The sequence below is a fragment of the Siniperca chuatsi genome, linkage group LG18 (genome assembly GCF_020085105.1).
Source record: "Siniperca chuatsi isolate FFG_IHB_CAS linkage group LG18, ASM2008510v1, whole genome shotgun sequence".
NCBI lineage: Eukaryota > Metazoa > Chordata > Actinopteri > Centrarchiformes > Sinipercidae > Siniperca > Siniperca chuatsi.
In genome coordinates, this window is record NC_058059.1 from 23,286,996 (window position 1) to 23,306,761 (window position 19,766).

Here is a 19,766-nt window from a genome sequence, read left to right on the forward strand (position 1 = left end):
TGCTGGTATAGCCTTACTTGGTCTGGTATGACCATTAGCTTATGGTGGCTAATGTTAGTTAATGTTTGCAAACTTTAGACATTGCCATGTAACTCACATTAGCGAGTCACTTTGCTGACTGTTTGACTTATCTATTTGTGCTACTGTTACACTACATGTTAGCATATACCACGGTCCTGTAATTGTCACTTGTAGCCAAGGTAGGCACTGTTTAGCAAATGGTACATACACTTAAATAGACATTTATCATCTCTGATTAATCAACTCAAAAAGTCCACTTAGCTTTTTCCATAGATTTCAACTCCATTTTATGGGCTTCATCCACAGAAGGAGTTTTCCCAGTTGCAAAAAGTCAATTGCGAACCATGAGATGCGAATTAAAGTTCCAGAAAAAGCTAGTGAGTGTGCTGTGAGTTAAGATTTCTTTTGTAACTACTGTTTTCAAGGTCAAGAATGAACTTTCACACTCTTTGTACAGCAAACATATTCCCTGTTTCAGTCGTTGTGTTTATGCATAACAAACCACGACAAGTTACCTGGGGTGCAAGTGTTTGTTTTTGTTTGTTTTTTTTAAATTTAAGATAAAATACTTAAAAATGATAGTACAGTTCTGCTGCATATCCAAGCCTGATAGGTTCCCACAGAGTATCAGGATTTGGGTTGGGTTCAGGCTGTTTTGTTGCGTGAAGCTTCAGGCTCAGACTGGGATCGGGATTTAATTAAAAACTTTCAAATGTAACTTATGAAGAAATTTCTCTTTTTTTCCGTGTCATGTATTGCAAGAAGATACACAATACCCAGCAGAAAGAGCGAGAATAATGTTTTGCATTAGCCTGGTGAGCATACGGTCTCAGGTCGGGAAAAGGTACGGGACAGGTTTGGGTTTAAAGGCTGTGCAGAATTCTAACCACACCGATGGTTTTGTCTGCTTTAGCTCATTAACAACAAAAAACACTGCTGATCATAGTCCAAATCATCCATTAGGTTTTAGGTTGATTTCCCTCCCTCCATGGAACAATTTGTTTTAATTCATTTATATGAAAATCTTGAAACTCTGCAGGTAGAAACTCATTGACAGTCCCTTATGCATTATCATCATGTGATAATGTAGTTGAAAGTACAGGCTGTTTTTCAAACTCTTCCTTGTTGGCACATTCAAGTGCTTGTTGGAAATTCTGAGGATCAGACTGTTTAACAGAAAGTTAGTATTTACTTAGTGTTTGTCTTGAAGGTTTGGATTTTTATCAGTATGACTTGTGAATACTATGTTCTTCTCCAGTCTTTGAATATCAGACTTTAGAGTTGCTTTAAACGCCACTGCATTGCACAAAATGACAAAGTAACTATCAAGAAATGTTGACATCTCTCTACGGCAAGTTTTAATTCTCTGCATGTTGATTGTTATAGAAATGAATTGAAACCAATGACAGCCTTCAAGTAAGAAAATCAATCTAATGACTGTTGGATGATTTGAAAAATAGTTGGCATGATGAATAGCTCATTTAAAAACACGCAGAACACACACTTGTCCTGCTCTTTGTCCAGGGTGTGTCAGCCATGCTCGACTCCATATGCTCAGGATTAGTTTCTACCAGGACCAACCAGGAGGGAGGATAAAGGCACCTTCAGACGAGATCATTAAATAGCAGTTTTATGTAAACAGTTACTTACAGAGTATCTGCTCTTCTTGATACACAGGAAGACTTTTTTCTGAAACTCTGGCAGGTGGTGATAAGGCCGGTCGTTGGCTTTCACCTTCCATCCCATATCTGAAAAAGAAGATGTCATTAAAAATGGTTTCCTTAACATAATGTAATGTGTAAATAACAGAATATATAATGTTTTTGTAGCTCCTTCACGAGTAAAATACATCATGTAAATCAGACAACGTCTGGAGTCGTATTTTGTCTCTTGATGAAGCTAAGATAGTTTCCACCTGCTTCCACTCTTTGTGCTAAGCTAGGCTAAATGTATCCTCAACCTCTCTATGTACTGGATGCACAAATAATGAAAAACGGATATCTGTCTTCTCATCTGACTCTGGGAAACATGACTAACAAAAGGGATTTCCCAAAATAAAGCTAATTTAAAATAGAATTAAAATAATGTCATTACTAGTAGGTCTTTAGTGACTCACCGCTGGGTTTAGCTTCCACTGGGGGGTGCGGGGCTCCTGGTGGCTCATCTGGTTCCTCTTCAGAGCTGACATCCAATTCGTCATCCGTCTCATCGTCACTGTACGGCATGACCTCATCGTCAGGCCCCAGGGAACTCTGGGAGTCTGCTCGCCCCCGACTCATCTTTGTACCACAGGTATCTCTGAGAAAGAACAAGAGTTTGAGTTGACCAATAAATGTATGAATGATTCATATTTTTACAGCATTCACATCACAAATTAGGGGGTGAGGGGGCACATTTGTGGTTTGGAGTGAAGCCTCAAAACTATTGGATTGATTGCCATGACATTTGGTACAGACATTCATGTTCCCCTCATGATGAATTGTACTAACTTTGGAGATCCTCTGACTTTTTCATCTAGTGTCATCATCAGGTCAGGTCATTCCTGAGCCTCAGCTATACTTTGTGTTTAGTGCTAATTAGCATATGTTAGCATACTAACACTCTAAACTAAGATGGCGAACATAGTAAACGTTATACCTGCTTAACATCAGCATGTTAGCATTGGAATGTAAGTATTACAGTCAGGGATGCTGGAAGTCAATCAGAGTTGGGGGTGCTGAGAGAAAGTCAAGTCTATATAATGACATCATACTATATATCTAATAGTTATTAATAACATTTTAAAACTATTTCACAACGCTTTACACTACAACAGAACGCAAACTTGAACATAAACATAGATGCAGCCAGAGCAAAACTGCAAGGAGATGATAAGGGAGTGAGACAGCGCATGCACATCCAGAGGGACCAACAATATCTATAAACACCTTATTGTATTTTGCTGGGCGTCACAAGCAGAGGACGAGAGTGTACCCCACCAGAGCGGTGGGAACTGTGTTTCCCAGTACAGGCGTGTGGTTGTATATGCACTGTGGCCTTTCACAAAAAAGTCAATGCCCCCTGGTGGAATAGTAATTGTAATAGTAAATGAGTTTTCTTGATACAAGTTCTAGGTTAGGCATGTTGGTGTGTAGGCATTTGCTGCAGCACATCAAAAGTAAGCATGTGCTCTCCACTTACAACGCGTACCTACACGCACGCCATAATCTATCAAACTGTAAGGTGTAGTGTGTTGATGTGGCATATGAGATTACATCACAGACAGAATAAGAATGCAGATAAATCAGGAAAGAAGAAAGATTATTTCTGACAGCTGTTATAAAATTAATCTGCATGTCTGGCTACAGCTGATGGATCAGTTACTCGGGTCTGCCTGAATAGATTAAAATGTTTAACAGTATTTAAAATTTGATGAAACTGTCATAAAAACTGAACATCAACCTTGATGTATTGTGTACAGCCATTGATACTCAGTAAACAGTTACAGAAATAAAGAGCTGGAGTTGAGGTTTACTGTGTGATATGAAAACCTCCCAGTGTCATATCTGATGCGTGTGTGATGACATTGCAGTGTGTGATTGTGTGTTAATGTCATGTAGTCGATCATTATGTATACATGTGACTCTGAGGAATGTGACTACACCCTCCTGATCAGAGAAATCTTTATTTTTAATGGCATGCATACCTTCAGTGATGACTGGTTTCCACACAAGAGTGGGTGTCACCTTCAATTCAAGACTCATTACAGTTCAGTGTGTTTACGTCTGTTTTTAGAAGTAACCTGACATCAGACATGTCAGTGTGAACAGGAAACCTGGTGTCCTGTTTCACATTAAAAAGGACAGAGAAACTCTGTTAACACTGCTACATTTGTAATGCATCAGGTTTTTGATTCTGGGATGGTATGACTGGAAAAGCAGGATGAACCTCTAACAGCTGATTCTCAAGATTTTTTTATGAAGAAGTCGTCATTCATAACACAATCTACCACAAGCGCAGATTCTGACCTTGAGTGTATTTAAAAGGAAGGAAGTCCAGTCATATGACAGACACATAAACAACAACAAATCCTATGAAAAGATCACAACCAAAAATGAATGTATCCTACTAAGTATAGTGTGTGTATCCAAAGCCTGATATATCTTATTCCTCTGTGCCATAGACCTCCATTGTTGTCCAAAGACCATTAAAAACACACTGGGTGACGCAAACACAAAAGTTTATCCCTTTATTATTATTATTATTATTATTCCCTGCTGCCGGAAATACTTACAAGAGCACCAAAATGTGTATTAATCTGCCAAAATAGTCTCCAACACAAACACTATTTCCTCCTGTTTGAGTAACATTAGCAAAAAACTACAGTGCCCAGGTGTTTTAGGAAAGTATTGAGCCTTTCTTAAACATGAAACAAGGCAAGGACCAGTGTGTAACATTTAGGAGGAGCTATTGGGAGAAATAGAATATAATATTTATAAAGCATGTTTTCATTAGTGTATAATCACCTGAAAATAAGAATCGTGTTTTCATTACTTTAGAATAAACTGTTTTTATCTACAGAGGGAGCGGGTCCCCTTCCACGGAGGTCGCCATGTTGCACCGCCATGTTTCTACAGTAGCCCAGAACGGACAAACCAAACACTGGCTCTAGATAGGGCCGTAAATGTTTTCGCGAATTTCGTGGCCACCGTAGTTTCTCCTACACGCTTGGAAGGGGAGGGTGATGAGAGTGATATTCAAACGGTTGCAAACTGCAGTTTCACAGCTAGATGCCATTAAATCCTACACACTGGACCTTTAAGATTTACGCCTCCAGTAGGAACCAGTGGGTTATAGGCTCAGTGCCACAGACAGGGTAGGGACGTAGGATAAAGCCTTGCGTTATACAAAGAAAGAATTATTTTGTAATTTTAGATATGTTTTATTCATTGCTGGACAAAAAAAGTTCGAAGAAAAATAGTGTGAGTGCAGAATGCAAACTTTCATTTAGCAGTATTCTAAACTGGACATTGATCATTACATCTCTGCCATAATTGAATAATTGTGCAATATTCTGTGTACTACTCCCGTGCAATATTAGTTTTCCCATGTTAGTTTTTCTTATTTATTGTTATTGATATTATATACCTCTATTACTCTCGACAGTACACGCACCTCTGCTTATTACTTAATTTGTTACATTGTATTATTATACTGTATTATCATCATCAACCGGTAAACCCACGTGGTACTTGACACTTAGTTTATCTTATACTTATACCCACCTGATAATTTATTTTCTGACCTGTTTTTGGAGTGTTTTATAGTGTATCATATTGTTTGCTAGTACTTTCTCCTGTGTGCACTGATGTAAAGGCGAGCTACTGTAACAAAGAGTTTCCCTACGGGGATCAATAAAGTATTTCTGATTCTGATCAAAGCAGACTTCAAGCTAAATTTTTGCTGGGAAAAATAAGGTTTTGGTAATTGTTGATCTCCACTAATTTTCAATTGACCAAGACAATATACACAACATTCAATGAAATAAGGAACGTTTATTGTAACAAGTTCAACTCTGTAATCTCAGATTTCAAATATCTAAATGACCTCTCAAAATTAAAAATACTCCTAGGGGAAGGAGACAGGGCATATCTTGCTGCCCAATATATATCAACATGCCACAGCCTGAGGGACAGTGAATGACCTACACACACACACACAAACACATTTTAATATCACAATTCTTCTGTTTATGTATGTTTTTATTTTACACATGCGTTGGCAATGTTAACATCTGTTTCCCATGCCAATAAAGCCCAATTAAATTGAATGGACTAATCCACATAGAGAGGGCTGCTGTTAATATCTATTGATTGTTCACAGTATTTTGCTGTCTGTGGAACTCTACTGAGGGATGAACACCATTTCTCCACAAGATATTCCCTCATTTACATATACCACCTTCATTTAATCAGGTAATCTCATTGAGATCACGATCTCTCTTGCAAAAGAGATCTAAGTACAGCAGATAGAAAGAAAAACAAACATAGCCAGACATAACAAAAAGAACATATAGCACCAGAGAGAGTCACAGACATCACTAGATAGATTTGAAGATGAAAGATTATATTATATAATTTGGTTTTATGGAGATGGTGGTGGAGAGCACTGTCTTACACATTGGTCCAAAAACTTCCATAGGTGTGAAACTGGGTTGAGATCTGGTGACTGAAGGCAGATATTTCTGTCTGGAGTCTATATTAACCAAATATTTTCCTCTCTAGATCTGTTTCTTTTTTTTATTCTTTTTTAAAAACCACCTTTCACATGTGTCTATTCTATTACTTTGTCCACCCCATTTCCGTGTGTTTGTATTTTAGATGTGAGCTGCACAAAGATACATTCCTATCCACTTGTTTGACATGAAAAGAATGTCGACGCGATTGTAGACCCTGGATATTTAGCCTGTTCTTAAAATCATTAAGGAAACATTTAGCATTGCCAGTCGTTCAGGCCGAAAACCAGCCAGCCAAAAAGCCAGACGACGTGTTTGATGTAATCATGCTTGTTATGATGTGACAACACGATGTCATGATCGACAGCACTGCCGGCAACCTCCTAGTAGTAGTATCACCTCCTGAGCAGAGCCAAAATTTTGTTCCAGGAACTCTAAAACAGGTGGAGAACAGTGTAAACAAGGGCTGTTCCTGCAGTAGAAAAGATGTCAGTAGGGCGGGTATCATTTTAACTTTTTCCAGATACCAGTGCAATACAATAGGTTTTTGTACCAATACAAAAACAATATTTTCAATGCCTCACACTGAGGAATAAAAAACATGTTTTCCTACAAAATCTTTTTTTTTCCTATTTCACAATTCACCCAAATATCAGTTTTAATTTTGTCTTAACACAAAGCAGCTGTAGGAAAACTAGGGAATATCTGACCAAAGAATAAGTAAACAAGACTACCAATCTGACCAAGCATTTAATGCCAAATTTCAGAACTTGACAGTTTGACACGTTTACGTCAGTTTTCAAAAAAATAGAGTTTCAATCTCAATCCTAGATGTCAGTGAGAAAAACACAAAATGTCATTATAACAATAACATTATATACTAGAGGTCAGGAACCAGCCACCTCTGCTCTAATTGAGCACTACAGTCAAGTAAAGTACAGTAAAGTTTCCCAAAGTTAAACTCAAATGTGCCCAGTGGGCACTCATGTAACAGTTCCTCAAAACAGCTTTAAAGCAAACTCATTTAAAGAAACTGTGGTTTGACTGAATGAGCTCTAGCTGGTCACACATGTCTGCACATGAAAACTGAGTGAGGAGGGGGAGGAAAAAAAGAATTGTAGAGACTATGAGAGGAGGAAAACAATAAGGAGGGGGGAAACCTGGAATAGCGAGTAAACAGCCAAACTATTTAAACTACTAGGTATTTAGATAACAAAGTGGACTGGACCAAGAACACTCAGGCTGTTTACAGGAAGGGCCAGAGCCGCCTCTATTTTCTGAGGAGGCTGAGGTCCTTCAACATCTGCCGGACCATGCTGAGGATGTTCTATGAGTCTGTGGTGGCCAGTGCTATCCTGTATGCTGTTGCATGCTGGGGCAGCAGGCTGAGGGTAGCGGACGCTAACAGGCTCAACAAACTGATCCGTAAGGCCAGTGACATTGTGGGGGTGGAGCTGGACTCTCTGTTGGTGGTGTCAGAGAGGAGGATGCTGGCCAAACTACATGCCATCTCGGACAGTGTCTCCCACCCGCTCCATGACGTGCTGGTCAAACAAAGGAGCACCTTCAGCGGAAGACTCATCCCCCCAAAGAGCACCACAGAGCGCCACAGGAAGTCATTCCTGCCTGTGGCCATCAAACTCTTTAACTCCTCCCTCTAAGGGTTAGTCTGTTTGACCCTAGGTCACTAAACTGGACATTGAGCATTACATCGCCGCCATAATTAATAATAATTGTGCAATATTCTGTGTACTACTTCTGTGCAATATTAGTTTTCCCTTGTTAGTTTTTTTTTTTTTTCTTATTTATTGTTACTGATACTATATACCTCAATTACTCTTCGACAGTACATGCACCTCCGCTTATTAATATTATTTATTACATAATTAGTTACATTGTATTTATACTGTTCTTTCATCATCAACCAGTAAACCCACTTGGTACTCGACACTTAGTTTATCTTATACTTATACCCACCTGATAATTTATTTTCTGACCTGTTTTATAGTGTTTATAGTGTATCATATCGTTTGCTAGTACTTTCTCCTGTGTGCACTGACGTAAAGGCGAGCTACTGTAACAAAGAGTTTCCCTACGGGGATCAATAAAGTATTTCTGATTCTGATTCTGATTTTAAATAAGTATTACAACGTCTCTTAAAAGTATAATTCTATAACTGTTTAAACATTTCTATTGAACAATGAACCAAAAATAAGACCTAATTATTTCCTTCCCAGCGGAGTAACTTCAAGATGACAAATAGTTATCTTGACAGGAATCTAGAGTCAGTTATTCAATATCAGCGTTTGTCAGTTTGAGTCAAGATGGACTAAAGGAAACACCGCGACATCAAACGTCTTCATCTGAGGATAAATGTTTCCTCAAAGTGTGTTTTTTTTCCCCTTTACTGTTAACATCCAGTCAAACAACATGCCACGCCAAAGGAATACACAACCTCAACTAAAGCCCTGCGTCACACCTGCATTCATCCACCCACTCTTATGTGGAAACCAGTCCTCACTGAAGGTATGCATGCCATTAAAAATAAAGATTTCTCTGATTGCAAAACAGAGAGAAAAGACCACTGTCTATTTCACTGCAGTGAACTGGCTTGGAGGGTAAAAATCAGACACATCCCTCTGTCTGTTTTTAATACAATATGTTCATATCTCAAATCATTGAGGTGTAATGATACAGTCAACTCACAAATCTGATTGGCTCAAGATTTCAGGCAGTGCAGTTGTCTCAAGAGAAGACAATTTTAAAAGCCTCAGTAGTTTTGGAGTTCCTGTGTATCAGAGCAGGTGATGGAGGTTCACTTTTATGTTTCTGTTTAGACCGTCACTTAACAGACAGCAGCATCACTGTTTTCTGATATGCTCTCTTTGGCTGTGCTATCAGAACTGTAGTGTTCACACCACCGCAGTGTTCATCTACTGACAAAACATACCAAAAACATCTTGCAGCTGCTTCATATTAAAAAGCTTTCCACCTGCAACCCACCGGGGAATATTGTATTGTGAAGCTGTGGCAGGAAGTGCTAAGTCAAGTCATGGTTAACAACCAACTTGTAACTCGTTTGTTGTTTGATAAAAATGGGTCTGCATCTAGATTTTGAGTATGTTTGTTCTTTTTTGCTGCCAGATTAGTATTAAATGCATATCATATGATTTTTTTTCTTGGTTATATTCTAATTCAGACAGTGGATTTGAACATAACCCAGTTCTATCTTTCCCACCCCCTTATATTTTGCTGCATATTCCTCATGAACAATTAAACTAAAGTGCTCTGATGCTGGCAGGCTATGAAGATACCTTTCAGTCATATCCAAAACATGAAGGATCAATGGCACAGCATGAGAAACATGTGAAATGAAAAGCGTTGTTCATATTCAAAGCATTTTTAGTTTAGTTTATTAAATTTATGCTTAGCTCATTTTGTTTCTAGTTTTCCTGATATTGTTAATTGAGTTGCGAAGTGTGTGGAGCTGCTGGTTCCGGAAGTGTTTTCCCCCCAATTCTGTATTCCCTTTTCTTTAAGCGATATCCTCAATGTTACTTAACATAGAAACACAGGCCTCTCCTGGATAACGTTACAATCCTATAGGTTTATGTTAGGGCTTTTGTTTCTGAGAAATCATTTTGGCATGGCAGGCGGGTCTAAATGCAGCAATACTGCTAAATACCCATTAGCCTCGGCCGCCGTTGCCATGGAGAAGAAGCCAGTCAGAGCAGCGAATCAGAAGTGTAGCACATTTAAAAAACACTTGTCGTTGGAGTTGCAGACATAGCTAAATTCATCCAAAATAAACCCAGAATCCAAAAGTGAATCGATTTAAAGTAAAACTTCGACATTTTGGTATATGCTTATTCACTCTAGTGGCGAGTTAGATGACAAGATTGATATCACTCTCATGTCTATCTGTTAAATATGAAGCTACAGCCAGCAGCCAGTTAGCTTAGCACAAAGAATGGAAACGGGGGAAAACAGCTAGCCTGGCTCTGTCCAATGGCCACAAAATCCACTTACCAGCGCCTCTAAAGCTCATTAATGAGCACGTTATATCTCGTTTGTTTAATCTGTATGACAGGTGGAAGCTAAACATTATTTTCCCTGCAAACTTGCCTGTTAGCGATGCAAGTCAAAGAATTTTAAGCTTGGTGACTGGGCGTTTCTTGCCAAAAAGCACCTTGGAAGTCGTAGTTAACTAGTTAACCCAAAGTTTTTATGTGCGCAGGCTTGTACCTTCAACTTTTTAATCAAAGAGCCAGATTCTTTTTTATCACAGTTGTTAATCTTTTGTACAAATGATTCAACCAAGAGAGTTTCATGCCAATCCAAGCCATTGAAGTGCTCCAGCTGTGAGTCACATTACATTGTTTATGGGAAAAATGGATGGGACTTTTCCTTACGGAACCAGTTCGCACCTTTATGGTTGACAAAAAACAAACAGTGACGTAAGAAGATGGAAAATAGAATCTGCAGCCTTAAGTGAACCCAGGAGGAAATTTCAGGGACAAGTTTTTAAGGTAAGAAATTTCTGCAACGCTGCCTGAGACATCTACAGAGCCTGGTAACAGCCTCATAAAAATTTAAAAAAAAAAAGAAAAAAAAAAAAAGACAAATTCATCTGTTTCCCCCCCTGAGAGCTCAACAGTCGCTGCTCTGTTCAACTCACAAAAACTGACCAATCGGAGGTTCAGCAGCAATAGCAGGGCTGCAAGGATTGGCCATCTCAGAAAACAACAAAGACCAAGGAGGAGGGAGGGATTCACGGAGGGGGGCAGAGGAGAACATACCTGATCGACAACAGTGAAACCTGAGAGGAGGGAGGAGGTTCAGCTCTCGCTCAGACAGCTGAGGTGAGGAGGAGGAGGCTTCAGAAAACCATAACAAAATGTAAGGAGAGACCAAAACACTGAAAACAAAGGGGGGATTGTAGATATTTCTTTCCTCTGTTAATGACTGCCAGAGTTTCCAGCTCGATTCAATTCAATAGGCTTTAATGGCATGACATTTGACATGTATTGCCAAAGCTCAAAACACTGCGTATCCTGTAAAGAAAAGAAGTCTATTGTCTAGAAATTCTTTAAATATTATTTTACATTTGTGATCATACTTTTTGTATTTATGAATGCAAATACATGCAGAAAAAATAAATAGTATTAAAACTTCGGATTCATATAATGGAGACTTAAAGAGACAGTTCACCCCTAACAGTGCAGTTTCATGTAGGAACTATTTACTTCCTACAGATAGTTCCTACATGAAACTGCTCACAACAATGTCTGTGGATTATCTTGAGCAACCAGGTCATGATTTCCGGAAAGAGACATTGCTGTTGAGTTTTTCCAAATTTATTTTTGGCACTTTGAGCACCACTTTGAGCCGAGTGCCATATAGTCCCATTATATTCGAGAGAAGGCAGACATTTCTACGGCCGATATCTCCAAAACTTGGCAACTCACATCAAAACAATCGAGATGGAGAAATGGTACTACAGATAAGAGGAAAAATATGTATTTTTGATTTTGGGGTGAACTGTCCCTTTAAGTTTGTGAACACAAGGAACACAGACACATGCCCAAAATCCCACGTACCAAGAGGCATTTCTTTAAGGACACGGTAGAAGATTTTGGCAAGGATCCCTGCGAAATTCCTTGTATTCAACCCTGAATTAATAAAATTCCTGTTAAATAGGAAAACCGACTGAAAAAAAGATGTAAAAAGAGCCAAAAATGCTCTACACCAAATTTGGTTAAGATCAGATGACATTTGCAGATGAAAAGAAAGTGATAAAAAAAAAATAAAAAAATCGGAAAATGTCTAAATGTCAGAATACACGTTTTAAAAACAAGAGCACAGCCTACATAGTACATACATAAAAATATTTTAGCTTCTAATGACCAAAAAAAAAAGAACCTGTTTTATAAATGGCCACATGAAGGCCCTTTTGGGTTCTGATCGACCAAACCTAAATCACCCGTTTGTCTGTGGCTGAATTTTGAACAAAGTTTCATTGAAATCTGTGAGACAGTTATTGAGATCTCCTGCTAACAAACAGAAAAATGGAACAGAACAAAATCTCCTTGGCAGACGTAACATATGTATTGGCCTTCCTGAAGTGATCATATACGGTAGCAAGCGCAAGAGGTAAGCTTAAAAGGTCCAGTATGCAACATTTAGGAGGAGCTATTGGCAGAAATGGAATATAATATTCAGAAGTATGTTTTCATTAGTGTGTAATCACCTGAAAATAATAAATTGTGTTTTCATTACCTTAGAATAAGCCTTTTATATCTACATATAGGGAGTGGGTCCCCTTCCACGAAGGTCACCATGTTGCACCGCCATGTTTCTACAGTAGCCCAGAACGGACAAACCAAACACTGGCTATAGATAAGGCCTTTTGCGTTTTCGCAAGTTTCGTGGCCAACGTAGTTCCTCCTACACTCTTGGAACGGGAGGGAGGTATTCAATTGGTTGCAAACTGCAATTTCTCTGCTAGAGGCCACTAAATCCTACATACTGGACCTTTAAGAAAAGTGAAAGATATTTTACTTATTCATAATTGTTCAGGTTTCTGAGGTGACAGAGGTGTGGGCTACAGCGGAGGGGAATGGCAAGTATTTGTGTCTCAGACTAAGCGTCCCGGCTGGGGCGAGAACAGATGCTATCAGTCAGATTAATGCTGTCAGGTTTCTGCAGCACCTGAGGGGAATCCGTTTGAGCTGATGTCTGTAACAAACAGGTGGAAAACAAAATGAACAATGGCTGCCTGTTCTCTGCTGGATTGCCACTTAATACAGTGACTTTGCATGTAGAGCAGCACAAATCACAAACCATCCACCACTCTCCTGTTTTATCGCCTTCTACTAATTCCCTCTGAGAAGTTCGCTTAAGTGATCATCTTCAACATTTAAATAAGTGTAAAAATATCAGTCTAAGGTCATGCTCAGTTTGATGTAAGACCTTTGTTAAAAAAGGCAGCTCCCTCATTCATTTGAATGAAACCACTGACCACTGCGTTTGCACAGTAGAGGTCCACGAGGACAGGCTCTAGCAAAAAAAAATAGGTTGTCCAGGTAAATAAGTTTAACCTGGCTCACAAATAGTATTGCACTTAAGCTCTGGCCACTGCTGTGCATATATATAATACTTAAACCTGCAGTAACTGATTTTCTTGGCCACTTAGGGGCAACAAAAACAAGCTGTCAACACAACATTGACATACATTGACATATCATCACTGTTTAAGTTGGTATGGTGAACTTGTTAGCAAACAGTTGCTTATACACATCCAGCAGTTACAGAGCAACATTATCATTCATTTGGAGTTGTGTTTGCGTCCACCTGATGAGTGTAAGTCCAATATTCACTCTCTTTTAGCTCTGTTTTTGGTCTCTACCAACCCCTGAGGGAAATATCTGGCTCTTTGGCAGCTAAACGCTCCACTATGTTCACCAGCTAGTTGCTAACTGTGTCTGCCTGCTGTTTGGTGCTGAGCAGTCAGTGTAATTGGTTTTTAGAGCTTTTTCACTGAAAACAGCTGCCTGTTGTGGCTGAAAACGACGCTATGAGAGCGGTGAGAGTGAACCAAAACAGTAAAGCTGTGGGTTGGACAGCTAAACAATGAGCTCAAACTCACTATGAAGCTCTGTAAAGCCAAGGGGAGCTGCAGAATCAGGTAATAGTTATCTGTAGGTTCATGACTACGAGCGACCTCTTTCACAGTCACATTGTCATTTGATACATTGTTATTATAAAACTACAGATTATGGGCACTTTAATGTGAATGGGGTATTTCCTAGTAGTAAAATCCTGTCTCACAGTATTATAAACTGCTGTGCTGTTTTTAGTTTAAAGTGACTCTAGACCTATTACTCAATCTGGACTTCCTGGATTGTATTTCATCTTCTCACCTGTACCTGAAACAACACACCCACAACACAGCCCCTTGAGTATTTTAAGGCACGGATGTTTTCAGTCTGTTTGGCCTAAAAGCATCGTCCTATTCAATATCATAATTTATCGCCATTTATCCATTTAATTGAACTGTGACATACTTCTCATATATCAATGTGTTATTTCACAGTCATCCTGTCTAAACAAAGGATGTTATATTTTGTGTGAGATCTTAATACTTAAGGATAAAAAAAGTATTATTTAAAACTATCAATTTGATCATCACCATTCAGAGCCTGTGGCACTAATGAATATCACATTAGAAATTTGTAAAGTTTTAAAATAACTATCGGAAATTTTTAAAAAAAATACTTCTCATTTACTGTTCAGTTTGCTCAAAAATCAACACTAATGATGTAAATCAATTATTCTGATATAAACAGATTTTGGATTAATAAACAAACACACCACTCTTTTCATCCTTTTCAGTTGGCTCATTTTTTAAATGCTAAACTTGTGCTGAAATATGTTTTAATGCACTAGCAGAGTAAATTTTAGGGTTGTAACTGCAATTGTTTTCATTGTTAATCAATTGGTTATTTCTTAATAATCAATTAATTGTTTAGTCTATAAAATGTCAGAAATATCAATTTACAATGCTGTTAACAGGGGGGGAAATCATGAATTGCAGCAAATCCTCACACTAAAGCCTGATGTCTGCTTCATGAATAAAATTATTTTATGTTGGTCGACTAATTAATTACCCCACTAATGGTTTCAGAACTAGTAAATATAAAAGCATATAGTGGTTAGTGGAGCTTAATGAAGGTTAATGAGTCCAGACTTAACTGAGATTCTTCAGTATTTTATTCACAGCTAGAGTCCAGACAATGATTAAACAGACAGACAGACAGACAGACAGACAGACAGACAGACAGACAGACAGACAGTCCATAAGGACACCAGCTGCTAGTGCAAAATGTGACCCCACACTGCCATAACCCGTGAGCAAGGCACTAACAGACAACTGCCAGAGGAAGAGGTTCAACTCCCCTCTGGATGATGAGAATGTTCTCTAGATTTTTCTTTGCCTTTGTTTATGATTTCTCATCTCAGTCTAAAGCCAGTAGTTATGTTTCACCTTTATTTACAAAGTGAAATCATGCAGTCCGCCTCCAACAACACACACACACACACACACACACACACACAGACATCATCCCCTATGTAGTAAAATTATATTTGACTCCAACTTTGCCTATGTTACTTACAGTACATATGAATGATGACTGAAACCGCAGCAGAGCTCAAGTCCCAGGTTAAAAACGTGGTTGTGGCTGGATTAAAGGGGCCTGTGGGGTTTGGGTTCTTATTTTATTTTTTACCAATGGTATCGCTATGAATAATTGGGTAATCTTTTTGTATCTCATGCTCTACTCAAAGAAACAAAAATCTCTTAAAATATCATAATTAATCCTTCATTTTCCCCTGAAACCATACCAAACACTTGAATCTAGCCAGAGTCAATTCATTTGAAAAAGGTGAAAGCCATTTAACATAGCATGTAGGAGCATCCCCAGATATAGCCTGCCTAATATGTTACCATAGTGAAATGTATTAGGCAAAAATTTGCTGTTGGGCCCCTCTAGATTTTGACACAGGGACCCTATAGAGGGCCACATGAAGGTCATAATGCAGGAACCACCTTAGTTAATATTGTACCTCAGTGATGCAAATTCTTTGATGAAATTTGATTAAAACTAATTCAAACTACCACATGAATTATTGACAGGGAACCTGGGGCTTTTGGGGCCCCTGGGGCTCCAAGGTAGTTACCCTGCTCGATTGTGTTTCTAATTTATTTGACCAAACAAAAAAAATAGAAACCTTAAAACCTTAATTGACCCTTAATGAGCAAATTACGTAGAATTTAAGGGATTCAGATTTTCCATTAATTTACACATTTATTTGACAAATCTCTTAAATATCAATTCAAGGTATTGAGGTATATAAAAAAGGTACTCCTTTAATCCATTAATACCTGCTTGAAAATCTCATTAAAAATATGTTAAATACATCATGTTTAATGGGCAAATTAATGGGATATTAAGGTTAAAAGCTAGGGGATTCTGTTTTATAGTGACTGGCATACAGGAGAATACACATGTACAAGTATTAGCACATGAGTGAGACGATACCACATTCCTGCCAGAATAAATTTACAAAATGAGACTGTGTTTTTTTGTTTTTTAATTGAAGATTTATCTTTTATATTAATTGCTAACGTTGAGCACACAACTTAGCCTGTCTCCAGTTACATGTGTTGATCCGTTATGCTAATATAAGACAATTTTAGGATAAATACAACATCTCATCACTTGCTAGCTAGGCCTTCACATCAAATAGCCCAGTGTTATGGTAAAAGAATCTGGCCTTTATCTCTCAGATTAGCCGTGAAAGTGTTACTGTTTCACTATTCCATAATTGGTGGTGGTAATGTGCCAAGACTTGTGGCTCCACGGGGTAAATGAATTAATTTAAATCGTTTTTGGTTAACATTTGGTACAAAAGACTTGGAATGGATGTTTGCACAGATCTGCAGACCGATTTTAAAAAAAACAGATCATTAACAGAAACTGAGATCCTTTAACAACGTGTACAATAAAGAAACTTGAACCTGTCAGGCCTTCTGCATGGAAAATATACAGAAGATCTAAAAAAATAAAAAAAAAAACGCTGCCACGACGCCTTCACCTCAGCTAAACCTTCATTTCGTTTGCCTTTCAAGTCACAATTCAAATTCTCAGTCACTGGTTTCAAGGTCAACCATTTACATAAGGAGACAAACATTTCCCTAATCAAAAGGACTCAAACCTGCTTCGTCTGCAGAAGAAGTGCTTAAATGCTTGTTTACCGAACAACATCCAGGCTGGTTGGACACATGCAGCCAGAAGCTGTGTTCAGACACGACTGACATTATGTAGGTGTGTTTCACAACACACCTGGACTTAAAGGCTTCTGTCACATTTTTATGTTGTGACAGTAAAGTGATATTGCACCCAAGATCAAAGATGTATCTCCCTTAGACCAAGAGGTGGCTGTAAAAAGTTTGCAGTTTGAACAGAAAACAGCAGGTGTGGTCAGTGTTGCTTCATGTCAGTTAAAGTAGACTCTTAATTGTGACAAGTTTTCACAACAGAAAAAGCACCTTAAGTCCACAGAAACTTCTCAAACCACTCCTACAGCACCATCCACTTCTCCAAACACTCACCTTTTCACCTAAATATGTATAAATTAGGTTGCTTTTTTTTTTTTTTTTTTTTTTTTTAGGAGCTTCTGAGCTTTGAGAAGAGGGATGACAACACAAAAAGCACTGTAACAGTATTTTGGTAAAACAATGATTGTTTGGAACATACTGTACACTGATGGACTGCGGAGGAGTAGATCATGCTGCAGGTTTAAATGTTACGTTTTTATGGATTTTTAATGAGTGCTCAAACTACCAAGATGGATTTTGGGTGGAATGTCACTTTAATATTACTACTACTACTACTACTACTAAATATTTACAAAAAAATGGTGGCTTCAAGACAACTAAAATTCTGCTGCTTAGCAAAAATCACATACATAGGGAGCCCCAGAAGGGACATGGAGGAAATGTATTTTAAATGGAAGAAAACTACTTCTGAAACTATTTTGGAAATATTTGTGCATTAATAATCAAATAGGAATTGCACCATGGACACTTTAGTCTACAAATGTCACCGCTGTAGCTTATATGGCAGTGCTTCCAAACCTTTTGGGCTTGTGACCCCTCAAAACAAAAAGGAATGTCTAATTGCAAATAACATTTGAAATCATCTTTAGAGTTCTGAAGAGGTTAAGTTATCCAGGTAATCGCAAGGAAATAAAAGCAAAGAATAGCAGACTTAAAACAATAAACATGATTTTATGTAGCAGAAATGTATTTTTTTTCTACTTTCTTATCCAGTTTTATCATCTTGCAACCCATTGTGGAGATTCTGACCACCAGTTTGGGAACCACTTGGCTACAGTATGGCTGATTTTGATGGCCACCCATCTCACAGATGTTAAAAGAAAAACTGAGGGAGGGTTTTCCTAAAAATCAGTAAGTGAGCATTCAAATTAAAACAATGTTGTCCTCCCTTTCAAAATAACGCAAAAGCGCGAAACACAGATGCTGATAAGTTTAGTATTCTTTTTTTGACACTTGATGTGTTTTCCTTAGTCATGACGGTGATACATTTGATTATGGGTGGGAGAGTTAAGAAATAGATAGGAGAAGGAAAAAAACATCAGTCACAAGTTGTTTCGTTACTGCGTGCCTATGCTGTTCATCTAAAATGAATGGACACAATACAAGAAACTATTACAAAAATTGCAAGCTACTTTGGAAACACGTTTTCAATCCAAACATATTGCCAATAAAGCCCACAGCTCTTGTAGTGGTCTCATCATATGTGATACTTTCTATAATATTCCTATAATGTGCTTATAATAGGTGTTGAGCTCATATTTTAGCGCCCCAAAGAAACTACAAAGAGTTAAGTCTCTTCAGCGAGGAAGTGTGAGTTGAGCAGCCGCCCAGGTGAAACACTCATCTGCTCTCGGTGTATTTGAAACACTACTGAACCCAAAAACAAAAAGCAAAACACGCAAACACACACACACACAGGTACATTTATATATTTAACTAGACTTACTTGTGTCCTCAGCAGATTGATATAAAAAGGTGAATGCCTGTTTTCTGTCGGTGTCCGGGCGTTTTGTCACCGCACCATGTTTTTCCTCTTCTTCCTACTTGTAGAGAGCTCCGGAGACGGCTCCCCGCCCTTCTCCCCCCCGCTGCCTCACCTGCTCTGACCGCACAGACCTGCAGGACCGGTCCGACACGTCAAATGCTTATTAAAACAACAATAAAAAGCCCTTTAAAAACAAACTCGTGGCATTCTGGGAGGCTGGAGCTGCGGAAGTGGGAGCGCAGCCGTCCTGGTCACGTGAGCACAGGTAAAGGTGTGTAATTGCATTTTAAAACCAGGTGGTCGTTTACAGAGGGAATGCCTGCCGTTGCTGTCAAAAAATTTCGATTTTTTTATGGTTATTTACTTACTATTATTTGTGACTTTTTAATCATTTGAGAAGAGCAGTTGGGTTTGACATGAAAATTAATTAACAGTAATCCAAATATGTAACATAATCCCTTCATTTTAAGACACCACTTTAACATAATAGATTATTAAAGCATAAGGGATGATTAAGAGAGATGATAATACGATATGATTATGGTATTTTTAAGTTTTATAGAAAGAATGAAAGAAAATAGTTCCTACATGAAACTGCTCACAACAAATCTGTGGATTATCTTGAGTAACCGGGTCGTGATTTCCAGTAAGAGACATTGCTGTTGAGTTTTTCAAATGTATTTTTTGGTGCTTTGAGCACCACAAGCCGAGTGCCAGATAGTCCCATTATATTCAAAAAAAAAAAAATGCAGACATCTCTACGGCTGATCTCTCCGACACTCGGCAACTCACACCAAAACAATCTAGATGGATAAATAGCACTACAGGTAAGAGGAAAAATAGGTATTTTTGATTTTGGGGTG

The 19,766-nt window shown here is 38.3% G+C and overlaps 1 protein-coding gene across 1 annotated transcript in view; it reads right to left on the bottom strand.

Annotated features, from left to right (window-relative positions):
* atp8b1 (ATPase phospholipid transporting 8B1) overlaps nt 1-19,164 on the bottom strand; it is a 45,585-nt gene extending 26,421 nt beyond the window's left edge. Inside the window, exons 1-3 of the mRNA XM_044174087.1 lie at nt 18,865-19,164; nt 2,138-2,319; nt 1,672-1,769 (exon numbers count right to left, since the gene is read on the bottom strand). Of these exons, the coding sequence (XP_044030022.1) occupies nt 1,672-1,769; nt 2,138-2,300 (261 nt within the window). The 5' untranslated portion in view covers nt 2,301-2,319; nt 18,865-19,164. The remainder of the gene's footprint in view (nt 1-1,671; nt 1,770-2,137; nt 2,320-18,864) is intronic.
* Between the last annotated feature and the right edge of the window lie 602 nt (nt 19,165-19,766).